We start from the raw sequence: 15,564 nt of genomic DNA on the forward strand, positions 1-15,564 counted from the left end.
CAACTATTTGGACTTCGTATAGTATATGTAGTAAATATACATAATTGCTGCCGTAAATGCCAGCCAAATCGCTGTGCTCTACTACTACCCCGAGGCCAACCGAAGTGCAGAAAATGACGCGAAGCCGAGTCGGGAGTAAAATAACTAACCAGTGGATTTAACCAACTTTTTTTTTTCCGGCGTCATCAACAACGAGAGACTGGACATACATACAGTTTACCGTAATATAACTAACTCCACTCGACATCCTACCTGCAATCCGCTGTGCATGTGTATGTCTATAGGAACTTTGTTCAATTGCCTTTGTGATAAGCATTCGCCATTGATGTTCCTTCGACTTTGCCGCCCCCAGTCCTCCACACCGTTGAGTTGGTTCTCACGGCATTCCAGAGCTGCCATGCCATTGACAGCCAAAGTGACGTCTCCGGCATGGTCTGGGTTATCGAAGGTAAGGAATTGATAATATAGGCGTACTTATTGCTGTGTGGCTAGTTATTAATATTAATATTTTTATTTTTATTTTTTTCTAAAATTTCGGGTGCCATACAGATGTCTACAGCGGCGACAGCGGACATACCAAAAGAGCTTCCTGAAGATGAACCCGACGATGTCTTATTCAACAGCCTTTTTGGTGTGCGCACGATTGAGCTCAATCGACCCAAGAAACTGAACGCTCTAAATGGATCGATGGCAAGGAAGATTGTGCCTAGGTTGAAGGTACGCAATGCTCTATATGTCTTGCAAGATTCCTGCAGTTTTCTGGGACAAGTTGGATAACGGAGGAAATGGATACAGGAATGGGAAAAATCACAGCTTGCCAACATTATCATCATCAGCGGAGCTGGATTGAAGGCCTTCTGTGCTGGTGGTGACGTTGCGGCTCTTGCTCAACAAGCTTCTGAAGGGCCGGAAGGCCAGAAGAAATCTTCAGATTACTTTGCTCTGGAATACAGGCTCGATCACCTCATTGCTACGTACAGCAAGCCTTACATTTCCATCATGGACGGCTTCACCATGGGCGGGGGGGTGGGGCTCAGTGTACATGCCCCTTTCCGGATCGCGACTGAACGAACCGTCTTTGCCATGCCCGAAACGACCATTGGTTTCTTCCCCGATGTTGGGGGATCTTTCTTCTTGCCACGTCTTGATGGCGAACTGGGAACCTACTTGGCATTGACATCCGAACGGCTCTCTGGAGTGCAAACTCTTTACGCCGGCATCGCTACCCACTATTTCCATTCTAGTGTTCTCGCCAACCTAACCGGACGACTTTCTGAGCTTGTTTTCAAGGACACCGCTAGCCTAGGCGAGCGCCTCGACTTGGTCAACAGCACCATTTCCGAATTCTCCACCGGTCTTCCTTCACTAGAAGAGGAGCCAATTTTCCCTTCAGGTAGCCTCCGCGAATCCATTGACCGTTGCTTCTCCGCAAATACCGTGGAAGAGATTATAAGCAGACTCCAAGAGGAGAAAACAAACAGGGAATGGGCCCAAAAAACACTGAAAACACTTGCTTCCCGCTCTCCAACCTCTCTAAAAGTGACTCTCCGCCAGCTTCGCATTGGCCGTACATGGTCTATCGCTGAAACATTCCAACGTGAACAGAAGATCGCGGCCAAATTCATGGCTCATCCCGACTTCGTTGAGGGTGTCACTGCTCGTTTGGTCAATAAACCGCCCACGGAGCCGGTCTGGAAACCTTCTGAGTTACATGAGGTCACTGATGAGGATGTTGATGAATTTTTCCGCATTGATCCCGGCGAATCGAGAATGACACTCCTGAACCCCGATACGGACTACAAGGTGTATCCGCATAAGCGGTTCGCCCTCCCCAGCGAGAAGGAGATCATCGAATATGCGCGCAGCAACTGGAGGTCACCCAAGGCTGTCGACGAGTTTGTTCGTCAGTGTGGGTATAAGGATGGTGTGCGGGCGAAGTATCTGGAGGTGGTGGAGAGAAAGAAGGAAGAGGTGTGCAATTCAAAATGAAGACTAATCATGTGCACTTGTGTTAAAGAAAGAGAATGACATGAAGCGGGCACTGCTTCACATTTTTTTCTTCTCTTTTCCTTTTCCTTGGTTTTTTTTTTTTTTTTTTGGGCCCTTCTTGCGGCAATCTTCTTTCATGGAGATAGAGTATTGATATGTATTTTACATCTATGATTTCTTCAAGAACCCCAATACAGCTGCATAGAATAATGTGAAAACAGACGGATATAATCGATCTACTATGCATATTTCTCTTGAAACAGATGTTCTCTTGACAGGGGAAAAATCCGTCCTGGTTTTAGCTTGAGACTATCGACGTCCACAGATAACCCTGCCGGAGATTGCAGGCAAAATTTCTTAAACGAATTGGCCTATGTTTGCGACTCTGATAAGGCCGAAGACCAGTCGCTGCCATCGCATTAGAGTCAACACCGCAAGGTTACTTACTGGGTTGCTTCGAATACTTCGATATTTTGTGAAGACCATTCAGTTTCTGAAGAGCCCCCTTGCAAACGCTGAAGCGCATTGCAAATGCACCGGTTTCGATTGAACGAGATACGAGAGATGTTGCTAAGCTCTGCATTGCCTATGGCGGTTCCACGGATGAAGAAGTACCGCTTACTCTTCTGCACGGAACTGCAGGTATGTATGGAATGCATAGAAGGAGATAAAGAAACCTGTGAGTTTCTAAAGCAGCTTTGCCTTTGACGATCGAAAATCGCACGTCATGCAAGGACTCGAGGAATTAAGCAGGGAACGGATGACGAGGAGGATTTCGATGACTACGGGGGAGTTCCCTTTATGTAACTAGGCAATCATTCCCTGACTGTAACGATGCATGGGTGTTTATGCAGCTGCTGGACGGATTCGTTCCTATGACCTTTCCTGTCCCATTCATTGTCATATACTTTTTAAAAATTGCACGAAATTCACCCTAAGTTGTGTGTGACCTAAGTTGTAAAATTCGATGCTAGTTAAATAGTTAAATGGTGGGAATGTTTTGTCACAATGCTTAATTGTGGTAACTCCTGATTTTCTCGCAGTTGCTTCACCGAAACCACGGAGGTATAAAGCTTTTATAGACAATAGAGGAGTGCCTTAATGAACAAACTACCAAACCCATTCCAAGTTACCCAATTTCAAATCGAAATTAAAAGCTGCTGAATCCGTCATCAACTCATGTGTATAATTCCAGCACAAAAGCCTGATCTGTTGACCAGAGATACACGTAATTCTATAATGCAGTGGAATGTAATAAAGCACATTTGCGTGCATAGAAGAAAGAGTGTAAGAATAAGACAAGCAGAAAAGAAATTTCCCCAAAAGAAATCAAACAGAGAATTCAAAAATCAGACACCAACCAACCAGTCAACCAGCTTAAAAAATCCCCATCCTTCTAAACTGCAAACAAATATCCTTCCAGTGGTCAATAACCATTTCCATCGTAGTATTCATTTCTGGATCTCCCACAACGGAATCTTTGTCAACTGTTAATCTAACCGATTTTGGTTCCGCAAGAACAAAGCTAAACCGTTTAGCCATCAAGCTAGAGTCTGGGAGTTTAAGCCAGGTGGTAAAATTTCTCAGATTGGATATTTTGGCATTCACGTCAGCTGTGAAGGATAGAAGGCCGAAGACTGAACAGATAAGGTCAAACTGCAGGTCATTTGTCATGGCCACCAGGGCATGCGCAATAAGTCGGATTTTGGCTGCCATAGGAAGCGGGAGATCGGGAAGATATCCACCTCGTTCGGCATCTCTAGCTACCAGAGGGTTTTCAAAATCATATTCCTGAATTTTTTGCAATACTTCACACAAGTTCTTAGATCCCAGAATACCTCCAGGCAAACCACATAAGAGATGACAAAACACAGTGGAAACATCATGTACAAAACCAGGTCCCTGTGCAGAAGTTGGTCCAGGGGGTGGCATCAATTCAGTTGGCTGTTCGACCACTCTCGTAGTTTTGTCAATCTTATCCATTGACGTCTCTGCAGACAGCACCTGGTCGGCATACTGACTATATAGCGTACATACAACCTCATTGTCGCCATGATCTTCATAGAGGTAATCGATACCGGGCCCTATTATTGAAAGATAATTTTAGTTTTATGTTGTTGGTTTCAGGAAATTGAACAAACATACCGTACTTCAAAAGATAATTCATTGTTGAAGAGAAGCATGTTGGTAATATCAGGGCATGAGGGCCGTATCTCTCAGGTAAGTCGAAATAACTCTTTCCTCCAAGGCGTGTCAATTCCTCCAAGCTTTTGCCTTTCAATTGGTCGATAGGGTACCGTAATGTCAGGTTAGCCATTGTTTTGATACGTCGCAGAGTCCTCTTAGCACTGTTTCTGTGCCTCAAGCCTATATTTGATCTGACGCTCCGAATACGACCGAGAATTGAATTTGAGCGTTCAGGTATACAATCTCCTTCTAGATATATCAAATATGGTCAGAGTGTGATTTGTAGTCATGTAATCTTATCTTTCTCTCTCACCTGAATTTATCATTTCCCTTCCGCTTTTTGTGGGAAGTACAATTCCCAAGCCTTCAGCAGAGGTATTGAAGCGAATTATGGCCCGGGATCGAATTCTTTCTCTCCGCGGAGCACCTGGGCCACAAAAAATTCTGCTGGAGATTTCGTCTAATGAGCGGCTCGAGGCTCTAGGAGGAACATGCCCCCTGGATGACTGCCAAAATACCGAAAGACTTTGTCTGTTGTTGCAGCAAGAATTTTGCTCACGGTTTCCACAACTAAGTTGCCTATGAGGCTGTGGAATTTCCTCCGAACTAGTCACATCAAAACTGTACCGTAGAGCATGCCTATCTGCGAATGGATTCTTGTTTTCGGAGGGAGTCCTGGAGTCAATGGTTGCAATTGGGCTTTTGCAGCGTTTCGATGGGTCACGTTGGACAGTGGCCCAAGAGCCGTCGGATTGCATAGTCTGGTTGCTAGATTGCCTCGTTGACTGGTCAGGGCTCGTTTCCAGGTTGTTGGATTCACTACAACGATTGTTGCCATGAGCTGGGCTAGGAGGCTTTTCATGATTTTGGTCCCCCCGGTCCCAAATCTTGCCCGTATGATGGCTTGCCGGTGAGATCTGTTTTCTAGAATCACCCCAGACTTGGGATATACGTAGTGGTGAGCCTCGGCTGTGTTTATCCGATTTTTCGATGCGGAGGGGCTCAAAATGTGACTTAGAAGGAGCACTGGCTTTTTTAGCTGGCTCTGGTTCAATGGGGCTTTCCTTCGCCTGAACGGTTTCGCTCTCGTATGGTTGGGGCGAGCCCTCACTTGGACGCCTTTCACTCATTTGACGGTCTGAAGCCCTCCTCCTAATTAGGAGGTCCGCTACCTCCAAATCTTCCGGTCTCACGTGAATCACCGTCACGTAAGGACTTGTTTGTACATGTGTTGCATCGTTGGCGGTAGATTCCGTCCGCATTGGGGAAGCAGTCGAATTCGTATGGCGATGTCTAGCACCCCGTCTATCTTTGTGATAATATCGGGATAGGTATCGTAGCGCTTCTGAGAACCCCATTTTTCTTGCTGGCGCAGCTTCCTTCCGCCGAGGGCTAGGTGTGAATTACCGCGGATGAACCTTGGAATACTTGAAATCAGTAAGAAATATGGAAGAAGTAGTTGGGCGTTTGAAGTGTTTGGAGTTTGAAGGAAGAGACGGACAAAACACATCAACAATACATCTCCCTTTCTTGGGACCCGGGGCAGGGACAACCCCATGCTCATGGAAGGCCCAGCCCGCCATGCCTGCCGCAACACCGACAGGGTTACCGACTTGTCCAAGACAGTTGAATGCAGATATTGCACCAAAACGATATCCAAGTAGTCCGGTAATTTTTTTTTTTTTTCCCGGTGCATAGAAGGAAAAGGAGAACCGCAGGGGTGATTCAAAAGGAAATATTGAAATAAAGTGGACTGACTGGTTCTATGTTTCCTCAACCATTAGCCATTGTAAAACGTAAAACGGGCAAAATAGAAGTGAAGGAAAGTAAGAAATGATTGGGGGCAGTGTTAGACGAAGATGGCTCAACGTGCTTAAATCTATTGTACGGGGAACAAAGGTAAGGTAAAAAAAAAAAAAAAAAAAAAAAAAAAAAAAAAAAAAGAAGACAGACACACAAACCGTTCTATTCCAGCATGAAACCCCAAACTTCCAAATGGAAACAACAGGAAAAAAAACAAAAAAAAAAAAAAAAAAAAAAAAAAAAAAACAAAAAAAAAAAGAAACCCCAATAACCCGAGTCCGTAGACAGGATATATAAGATCCTATCTCAGTCCCTACCTTTTACATTCGTGAGGAAAGTAAAAAAGGGGGATTGAGAGGAATATGCAAAATCAGCCAATATGACCGTATCCTTGAACCATGCTTGAGTTTCTTTTTCCCCTCTTCCTAAACTCCATGCCATCTTAAAATAAAACTCCAGTATCCAATACATATCTTAAAAGGTTACGTTTCTTCATTCTCATTTCATTACGTTTCTAAATCATGACTCATCCGGTTCACCCTCAAGAAGGAGGTAGCGAAGGATGTCGCTTAATGTAAGGACGCCCTTGAGGCGGAAATGCTCATCTACGACGATCAAGCGATGCACTCGCGACCGACGAATTGTATCTAGGATTGTGTCAAGCCCGTCATCGGTAGAACAGGTGTAGATACCGGGAAATGCCTAGAATATGTAATAAGCTGACTGTCAACGCGAAATTCACCAGAAAAGGCCAGATGGCACTTACAGGTGACCGCTTTTTCAAAGCTTCCCCAACTTCGAGGTTCAGGTCATCGTATACCCCTCCTTTGATCAGCGTTATGACATCAACAGCTTCGAAAACATTATATACAACGCCTATCAACCAAGTAAGCGAAGCGTTCCCGGACATACAAATATAAGATCGGGGAACTCACCTTCAGAGTTGATAATAGGAACGCTGGAAATACTGCGCTCTACCAACTTGTGTATGACATCAATGACAGGGGTGTCCATGGTGGCAGTTACAATGTCATCATACGTCCCGAGGTTTATCTCCTGTAATGGTTTTCGTAATTTTTGTGTTTCACTGACATTCACGGCTACAAATTTTAGAATGCGGTACTGCGTAATTACACTAACCACCATCGGTCTCTCGGTTTGAGAGTCATATGACACGAGAGGTATTCTGCGCGCTCTAGAAGAAAGCATTCGCCGGCATGCTTCATAGAGCGGCCGTTCAGGGTCAATAGAGACTGTCTCTGGTGGTGCAACATTAAGAGCTCTTTCAACTTCTAATTCAATAGGTTAGGAAAAGTGCTTGGGATAATATAGAGGAGTAAAAGCAAGGATGGGAGACATACCACGTAGACTGTTCAGGCGAAATTGGTCTATCTTTGCCAGCGCTGCTGGATGCTGAAAGTAATACTGGATGACATTGATATAGTCTGACGTGGTGAGTAGTCCGGCAAACGTCGAAGTGGTAGAGTCCCATAGCGGAGCAGAAACAATTCCTGTGGAGTTCCCCCGGTTATCATTAGCCGACAGATTCCATGCAGTCTCCCTTGATCGGCGGTACGACCCTGGACGGCGATGCAGCTTACCATTCTGTGCCAAAATGTTGAGACTCTCTTTGACGGAGAGAGAGGTGTCGAATACGATCAGACGAAAGCTGAGAGGAAGGACGTCATAGCTGGTGCGCACTTTAAGGAAGTTTCGAATTTCACGCTGTAGGATAACGACAGAGCCATGTTAACACAAGGACTCAAGGAAACAAGAAATTTATTCCCTTTTTCTCCGCAAATGTTTTTTTTTTTAAAAAAAATATATATATATATATATATACTATGTGTTCCAATGCCTGTCCATGTTTTTATATCGGGCTGTTCTGATTCCATCATGCCAACGTAAAACTTGTATAGGTGCGTCCCAATTCGATTCAGATATAAAGGGAATACAGGCATGGGCCAAAGCCGGGGGGAATAAAATCAAAGACAAAACCAAATTAAGGAAGATTATCATGGTGTACCTACCAACGCTAATCGTTCATCGCGGTCAACTGCTCGTTCTGGCTGAGCTGGGGTCATTGGACGAGACAGACCGCGTGGTCGAAGGTAAGAAGATGGCTGCACAAAGCCCGGCTCGTGATTGATTGTCAACCCTGTTCCTGCCGATGAACTAACAGAGGGAGCAACATTGGTAGGTCTCGGGGAGGAGGTCGGATGTGGCCGGTCCTGGGCATCATCGGTCATCTTGTTGGTGCGAGGATGAGACGGGACTCGGTGGATGACAACTGCATATAGAGAGCTTGGTCAATCGGGAACCACCTGGCTGACCTGGCTCACCCCAGAGATAACTGCTGCAATCGCCTGCAGGCAGAGTCCGACAAATGCGATACAAGGAGAGGATGAGACTTGGCCAATACAGGACTGGACGGAGGTTGCGGGCTCATGTAGCTGCGAATACACATTCAGAGGAGAGCTGGAGAGCGGAAGTATCTATACCCCAGAGCTACGAGGACCGCATAAACCCGCACGACTGAGATATATAATGTTTGTCTCGGGAATGACTGGGGGCAAGTTTATAGCATAGGGACATTAAGCCGGGCGAACGAAGGGAGAAGTGTGGTGGATATATGCAAAAGGTGGGGGGATACGATGCCGGGACGCGGAACCATTGATATTCCGACCCCCGCGCAAAAGTCGGTTTGTAATGAAGGTTGAACTACGAAACGTGAAAAGCGTTTGAATCCTATTTAATCGTGCCGCTGCGTAACCCACACCTCGAGGTGTGAATAATCGTTCTGTCGAACTCCCTCCTTCATCCTGATCTCTTACGAATTTGACCCAGCTTTTATAGCTGCGGATCGTTTGCTTCACTCCTATTCAAATCTATGGCTTATCGCCTGCTAAATCAACGTACAAAGATCGATGAAACAGCATGCGTTGAGACAGAGATTTTCCAAATTCAGAAGAATTGAAAGCAAAATAAATGAAAGCTAGTTTTGTGGCGTTTTTAGAGGAAAAGTTTTGGGCGGTGGTGATCGCTTGGGCAGCGAGTTCGCCGCGTTGGGCAACCTGTTGACATGAAACTACGCATAACCTGAGAGACAGCAACAACATAAGGAAGGGACATTTGTTTTTTGCTGAAGATATAATGACAATGTAATAAATGACCAAAGATATCTAATACTGCACAAAACTGAACTTACTATATATATTTGAGCTCTAATGAGAGCTTTGACTGGTACTACTTCCTTGCTGATAGCTTGAGAACCCCCCTGTTTGTAAAGTGATCAACACAAAAGTGCACTGCCTACACTGTTGAAAATGAACGAATGGATTACATTTAAAACGTGGCAAATAGACATGTATTCAAAATAAATGAAAAAAAACAACTATGCTAGCATCCAATATATACCCTGTGTGTATCTAACAAACCTGACGATCCCTGGAATTGCTCTATCTCTTCTACAGGCTCCGAAGAAAACGACGGCTGATCTATGGACGCATAATCCGAAGTATAGAGATCGGGTAAAAAGAGAAAAACCTTTAAATCCAACCCTATAGTGCTGTTGAAGGGCAATGAAGAATAAAAGACGCAACCTACTGGAGCAGTAGCGCTGGCTGATGTCTCGTTGGTGTGGATTGCGGGAGCCCAACCTGCAAACTCTCCAGCTTCTCCTAAATCGCTACAGCTGGTGGTTGGCTCTCACTGAGACATTTGCCCGGTCCACCTTTCAGGTAGTTTTCGTGCTCTCCGATCTGTTTACCGCCTTTCACCCATCTCTCGTGGTATTCGTTTCGTCGTTGTTCGCACAGCTTGTTCAGCGCTGGCCAATAGACAGAATGGTCATATTCGAATTCCACTTCTCCACCTAAAGTTTTGAGCAGCTGCGCTTGTGGAACATGCTCACAGAGGTTTTCGTTAAATTTGAGTTTTGCCTTGGACGTAGGATCGATGAACGGGGAAATCAGCTTGAAAAAGCCGAGAATCAAGAATGGCACTGGCAAAGACTTAGTTTAAGGGATATTTCCGGATTGGATTTGATAATCTTACTATTGACAACGAGAGCTCTTCCAAGGCGTTCCGGGTAGTGATTTTGAAGAATGCTCATCGTTTTTCTCCCCTGACCAATTGTTCCATTTTGTCCTGATTTGGTTTCATTGAAATTTACCACCAATGCCAAAGATTCCTGGTCTGGTCCCATTAGATCAATAACTCGCTCGAGCATGAAGACTAAATGTTGAATTTGTCGTTCGCTCTGCTCCGTGTTTTGTTTGGATGGGTCCAGATACAAGCATGGTCGAGCATTCACATCATATCCAAGAATGAGTTGCTTGCCCGTTTCGTTCTCAATCGAGATATAGTCAGGCGTAAGCTTGTCAAGACCATATTCCCGGCGCCAGGTCAGAGTTCCCTGGAGACGAATGACGGCACCGGTAACGTCCCACTTGGTAGCTCGAAGGTACCGAAGAAGACATTCTCGTGTGAGAAACATGCGATCGTCATCCGTAATAGGCCCCGTAGGAGCATTTTTCGCTGACGTAGTAGGGACCGTTGTCCATTCGGATACGGTCTTCAGAACTGAATCGTATTTCAATTGTTGTTCAGGAGTCAGTTCAAGGGGAGGCACTGGTTTGCAGTTTTCCAGGGGTCTTGAAAACAATGTCTTGATAACCCCATCTGCACCTGATGATGGGAGGAAGTCAATTTGTGGGATGGTCTCAGGGGTCTGCGGCATGACGTTGCTAGGAAATTCCTGCTGAGGCTGTTCATGCTGTATTTCGTCCTTAGCTTCCGCAGCCAGTGCTGGAGCTACGTTTGCTTCCGTGGCCATTTCTGCGGTAACTAACTGTTATCTGAAGGGAGGTTGAACCCACGAGCAAGACGGAGAAAATCAAAATCAAAATCAAGCAATCCCTGCTCGCAGAGTGTCCGTCAGAGCAAAAATAGTGCTCTGCCAAGGTCTTCTTTATATCCTCCTCCAGAAAACAGCGTCCTACCAAGTCTCCACCGGTTGCAGCTGTAATTCTCCGCCTTGGCACACATTATAATCTCCGCACATGTAGGCGGTAAAAGTAATCAGCCAATCAACGGCTACCTTTGCCAATTATAGACCAAGAATAACGCCAAGCCTTAAAAAACGCGTGACAAAACGCGTCTTCCCATTAAACGAATTCTCAACCGTCTGTCGTCAACTTAATGGGGCTCTGGTCGCCATTGGGAACGATAAAAGACTCAACGGCAACTTGGATCCTGGAGTGGAACGGCGATACCAAACATGGATGATACAGCAGCTGAACTCAATGACGCTTTTTCGGGATCCTGCCCGAACGGTGTTCCTCAGGATGTGTCGACGGAGCTACAATCGATAATGCGGCTTCACTCAATGTCTGCTCAAGACCTATCCTACAAATGGGATGCATACTGTTTGAAGATGGGTGCAGATGAGACAGCATTGAATTTGGATACTGCTCGAGGACTTAAGAGAGATGTGCAAGATGCATTGGAACGCGAAAGCCGGGTGAAGTCCCATGTGCGCAATACCGATAAACGAAGTGCGGTTTCAGTAACTCCCCGAGCAGCTGCTAATAGCAGAGCCGTATTTGGAATGTGGGTTGCGGCAGATATTTTACCTACTATCTTAACTGGTCTGGGTACTAATGCTGTGAAGGCTCGATGATTTCGTCCCGTCACCACAAGATCGAGATACGAAGGGGGGGAATGGCACTTCTACCAAACGAAAGGCTGCCTTTGGAAACCCTTCAACATCCAAGGTTGGCAGAGCAGAAATGGGAATGGGGTCTCCTGCTGATTCCAAGACCCCACAACGGCTGTTGAATGGTGATCTTGCCGGATTACAGTAATGATCCCATCTCTCGTAATGCATATCATGCAATGAAATATCTGATGAATTGGACAGACAAACCCCTTTCTCCGAACGGCAAAATAGTGGCCAAGTCTTGGAGACGCTAAACAGTCATCTTTCAATGGCACAGGTCCCAACAGCCCCATACCAGGAGGCTCGTATTAAACCGACAGCAAATACAGAGCTAAAGAAGTTCGGGTATAAGCCAATGGCAATGCACCTCAATGAGGCGTCCGAAGTGCTGGATGACCGGATTGATGAATTTATGGCTATCGTCCAAAAGCATCATGGATTAGACGATACTGCCTTTGGCAGCGCAGCCAACCAAAGCACCAAGGAGATTATCGCAGTTGGAAGGATTGCTTCGGACAGCATGGAGGGAAAACTAAACACAGCGTCATTGGTCCTCGAAACATCAAGGCGAATGGGTGCTGGTTTACGAGTTCCCTTGAAAGTTGACTCACTGCCTTCAGTTCAATTTTACCCCGGCCAGATCGTTGCCCTTCGAGGAATAAACGCATCTCGGGAGTATTTCACAGTCTTTGAAGTGCTTTCCGTTCCCTTGCTTCCACCTGCTGTCACTGTGCCGGAGATAATACGGAAAGTAAACGGCCGACTTGGGGGAGGTGACACAGAACGAGTGCTAAATATACTCATAGCTTCAGGACCTTTCACAGCGGACGATAATCTTGACTTTGAACCACTTAGAACGTTATGCATCAAGGCAGCCAATGAATATGCTGATGCTTTAATTCTTACTGGACCATTCTTGGATCTTGAACATCCGCTTCTTGCATCTGGCGATTTTGACTTGCCCGAGATAAAAGGACTTGATCCTGACACAGCAAGTCTCTCAGCCCTATTTCGACACTGCATATCTGCACCGTTGCATCAACTTGCCTCTGCAGTGCCAAGCATTTCAATTTTCCTAATACCTTCAGTTCGTGATGCAGTCAGCAAACACGTCTCGTGGCCCCAGGAAATGTTACCAAAGAAGGAACTCGGATTACCCAGACAAGCTCGAACGGTCACCAATCCAGTAACCCTCTCCCTTAACGAAAACGTATTTGGCATGTGCTCTCACGATGTCTTGTACGAATTGAGGCAAGAAGAGGTGTTGGCAGGCAAGCCGTCGGAAGGCGGCTTGCTAACAAGATTATCACGATATTTGATCGAACAGCGACACTTCTTTCCTGTTTTCCCGCCTACTTCTAGAGAAAACCTCCCCAAGTCTGGACTCGAAGGCAGTATTGCTACCGGCGCAATGCTTGATACCAGTTATATGAAGTTGGGGGAGTGGTGGAACGTGCGACCAGATGTGTTAATTACGCCCAGCATGTTGCCTCCTTTCGTTAAGGTTAGTTTATTGAAATTGCTTATGTGTTGCTCTACGGAAACTTGAGTTAACTTGTGCCAATTCCCAGGTGGTCGAAGGTGTTCTGGTCATCAATCCTGGGACGCTGTCGAAGAGGAAAGCCCCAGGGTCGTATGCGCAGATGGGATTGCATCCGAGGACACTTACAGAGGAGGAGATGAATGAGAAGCAAGTGGGACACAAAGTTTTCAATCGAGCTAGGGTCGACGTGATCAGGATCTGAAAAGAAATGGTTCGTGAATTAGGTGCAGCGAATATTATTCTCGGGAGCAAAGCTGGTAGGCCTGGCGTTTGGGATTAAAGGGCTTCTTAGTTCAACCTGGTTAATTTATGTATTCTATGTATTATGAACCGAGTATTCTGCATAGGATTGGGTATCTTATGGAATGAAATCTCCCAAAGAGATCTAGACAACGAAAGGAGTAAAACATAACGGGGCAACCATATCATTTCCCGATCCTACGCCCCATCCTAAACTCCTCGAGTACAATAGAACCAAACGCGATGCTTATTGGGAAAAGCCAGATCCATCCCAATCTAAGAAGAACACAGTCAATAGCCCACTTTGTTCCCTTCGTATCGCTAATCCCATCACGCTTTCCAACCACAACCCTGCCATCATCTCAAACACAAAATTCTCCTCACCCCTCCACCACCAACACCACCACCACCAGGGACCCCTCCACCTCTCCTAATCCCCCCAGAACCAGCACCACTACCACCACCACCAGCAGCGCCCACAAAAACACCAACCCCGCCACTCCGCTCCGCCAACCTCGCTCCACGCATGAGCTCCCCAAGCCCTAGATCTCTCCACACAATCTCCCGCCTCGCATCCATCGCGCACGTAATACCAAACACGGCATGTTGGTCTGGAACTACGTCGTCTTCATCTTCTGGATTTACGGGTTGATGTTGCGGGGAGACGTAGATGTCTTCGACAGGAAGGAAGGAGTTTATGGTGGCTGGGATGGATGAGGAGGGGTTGTTGGTGGTTGTAACAGTTGTGACGGTGGTGGGATGATTGGCGTTGGTGGTAGAGGTAGTGGTGGTGGTTGTACTGGTGAAGATGGACGTGTGTGGGCGGTTAAAGTCTTCGAAGAGGTCGGCAAGGCGGGGATGGTGGAAGTGAATGTGGTTTGGAGAGGAGTCTTTGGACTGTTTGTAGTTGTCAGGAATGGATGTGTTAGGTTATATTTCTTCGCCAGAGGAGTGGTGACATACCATGTTTGCTGATTCTATATCCCTTTCCAAGCTTCAAGAGGTCAAAGGCAACAAAATCTTTTAACTACAGCTGCGGGTTGTGTGTGTGTGTGTGTGTGTGTGTGTGTGTGTGTGTGTGTGTGTGTGTGTGTGTGTGTGTGTGTTTTTATTTAACGCCCGGTTAGTCCACGTGCCTTATGGGCATGTGATCTAGTAGAGTCTGCGTTGAACTATAGGGTGGGTAGAGCTGCGCCCATAGGTGACTACCTATCTAGTAGCTATCTTACAAATGAGGCAAAGGGGTTGTGTATTGCTGCACCGGCAGAGCCCATGGGTCAGTTGCCATAGAGCAGAGGTTTTGAGAGGTTTTAGATTTGTGGGAGGGAGGTAGGGAAGGTGGATAGGAAGAAAGGCAAGGAAGAAAAGAAAGAGAAGGAGAGAGAGGAAGAAGAAGAAGGTGATGAGAAAGACAGAGGCAAGACAGAGAAGAGAATGGACTGTGAGATCTGATCTGAAGGTGCATGACAGCACATTGGACAGATATTCTGATAGAAGACTGTTTCTCTTAGTCAGTTATTGAAATCTAGAACCTCATGCAAGATTGTCAGTGTCTCATGAAGATTGTAGATAGACCAGCACTGCTTTGCTGCTTTTCTTGCAAAAGTGCAATAGTAAAAATGTTCTGAGGTTTTACTATGTCTGCACTGGCAGTAGCACTCTGCATCTTCATGCTTAAGACAGCTGTGATAGGCTGCAAAGTCTTCATGATCTGATCAGACAGCATAGAGCTTTTCTAATATGAAGTGTGAAAGTTTTATCTTTGTTGAGACTCTTTTTAGTGAGATCTCCAGCTTCATATAGCATTTGAGCTGATTTTTGGTCCAGTAGTTCTCAAAGACCTGTGTGGTTTGTTCCATAGTGTGCTGCTTTATATAAGCTAGAGTGTCTATGCTGTCAGATTGAGGTATCATGTTTGCACTTGCTGCCTGCACTGCAGCTGCTTTGACTTCAAGATCTGTCTTTTCATTATCAGCCATGTCTGTGTGATCTGGAACTCATCTAATGATCACTCTGCTCTGAATGATCAATGAGAGTCTATTCCTGCTCTGTCAGATCTTTATGACTTTCAGAAACTGTG

At 45.9% G+C, this 15,564-nt stretch overlaps 6 protein-coding genes across 6 annotated transcripts; 2 read left to right on the forward strand and 4 right to left on the reverse strand.

The window, feature by feature from the left end:
• Nucleotides 1–397: 397 nt before the first annotated feature.
• On the forward strand, nucleotides 398–1,989 carry PADG_06876 (uncharacterized protein; the record flags this gene model as incomplete). The annotated part of the gene is made up of 3 exons (XM_010763816.1): nucleotides 398–448; nucleotides 550–717; nucleotides 796–1,989. 3 exons carry the CDS (start codon nucleotides 398–400, stop codon nucleotides 1,987–1,989), a joined length of 1,413 nt encoding a protein of 470 aa, XP_010762118.1.
• Nucleotides 1,990–3,366: 1,377 nt separating this feature from the next.
• On the reverse strand, nucleotides 3,367–5,534 carry PADG_06877 (uncharacterized protein; the record flags this gene model as incomplete). The annotated part of the gene is made up of 3 exons (XM_010763817.1): nucleotides 3,367–4,073; nucleotides 4,135–4,425; nucleotides 4,490–5,534. 3 exons carry the CDS (start codon nucleotides 5,532–5,534, stop codon nucleotides 3,367–3,369), a joined length of 2,043 nt encoding a protein of 680 aa, XP_010762119.1.
• Nucleotides 5,535–6,498: 964 nt separating this feature from the next.
• On the reverse strand, nucleotides 6,499–8,228 carry PADG_06878 (AMP-activated serine/threonine-protein kinase regulatory subunit SNF4; the record flags this gene model as incomplete). The annotated part of the gene is made up of 6 exons (XM_010763818.1): nucleotides 6,499–6,681; nucleotides 6,746–6,855; nucleotides 6,915–7,271; nucleotides 7,341–7,490; nucleotides 7,581–7,704; nucleotides 8,010–8,228. 6 exons carry the CDS (start codon nucleotides 8,226–8,228, stop codon nucleotides 6,499–6,501), a joined length of 1,143 nt encoding a protein of 380 aa, XP_010762120.1.
• Nucleotides 8,229–9,659: 1,431 nt separating this feature from the next.
• On the reverse strand, nucleotides 9,660–10,816 carry PADG_06879 (uncharacterized protein; the record flags this gene model as incomplete). The annotated part of the gene is made up of 2 exons (XM_010763968.1): nucleotides 9,660–9,982; nucleotides 10,036–10,816. 2 exons carry the CDS (start codon nucleotides 10,814–10,816, stop codon nucleotides 9,660–9,662), a joined length of 1,104 nt encoding a protein of 367 aa, XP_010762270.1.
• A 444-nt stretch (nucleotides 10,817–11,260) lies between these two features.
• Nucleotides 11,261–13,446, forward strand: PADG_06880 (DNA-directed DNA polymerase alpha subunit POL12; the record flags this gene model as incomplete). Its single annotated transcript, XM_010763819.1, has 4 exons — nucleotides 11,261–11,592; nucleotides 11,654–11,842; nucleotides 11,903–13,205; nucleotides 13,273–13,446. 4 exons carry the CDS (start codon nucleotides 11,261–11,263, stop codon nucleotides 13,444–13,446), a joined length of 1,998 nt encoding a protein of 665 aa, XP_010762121.1.
• A 395-nt stretch (nucleotides 13,447–13,841) lies between these two features.
• Nucleotides 13,842–14,450, reverse strand: PADG_06881 (uncharacterized protein; the record flags this gene model as incomplete). The annotated part of the gene is made up of 2 exons (XM_010763969.1): nucleotides 13,842–14,381; nucleotides 14,448–14,450. 2 exons carry the CDS (start codon nucleotides 14,448–14,450, stop codon nucleotides 13,842–13,844), a joined length of 543 nt encoding a protein of 180 aa, XP_010762271.1.
• Nucleotides 14,451–15,564: the final 1,114 nt, after the last annotated feature.

This window comes from Paracoccidioides brasiliensis (genome assembly GCF_000150735.1).
Source record: "Paracoccidioides brasiliensis Pb18 unplaced genomic scaffold supercont2.9, whole genome shotgun sequence".
Lineage (NCBI taxonomy): Eukaryota > Fungi > Ascomycota > Eurotiomycetes > Onygenales > Ajellomycetaceae > Paracoccidioides > Paracoccidioides brasiliensis.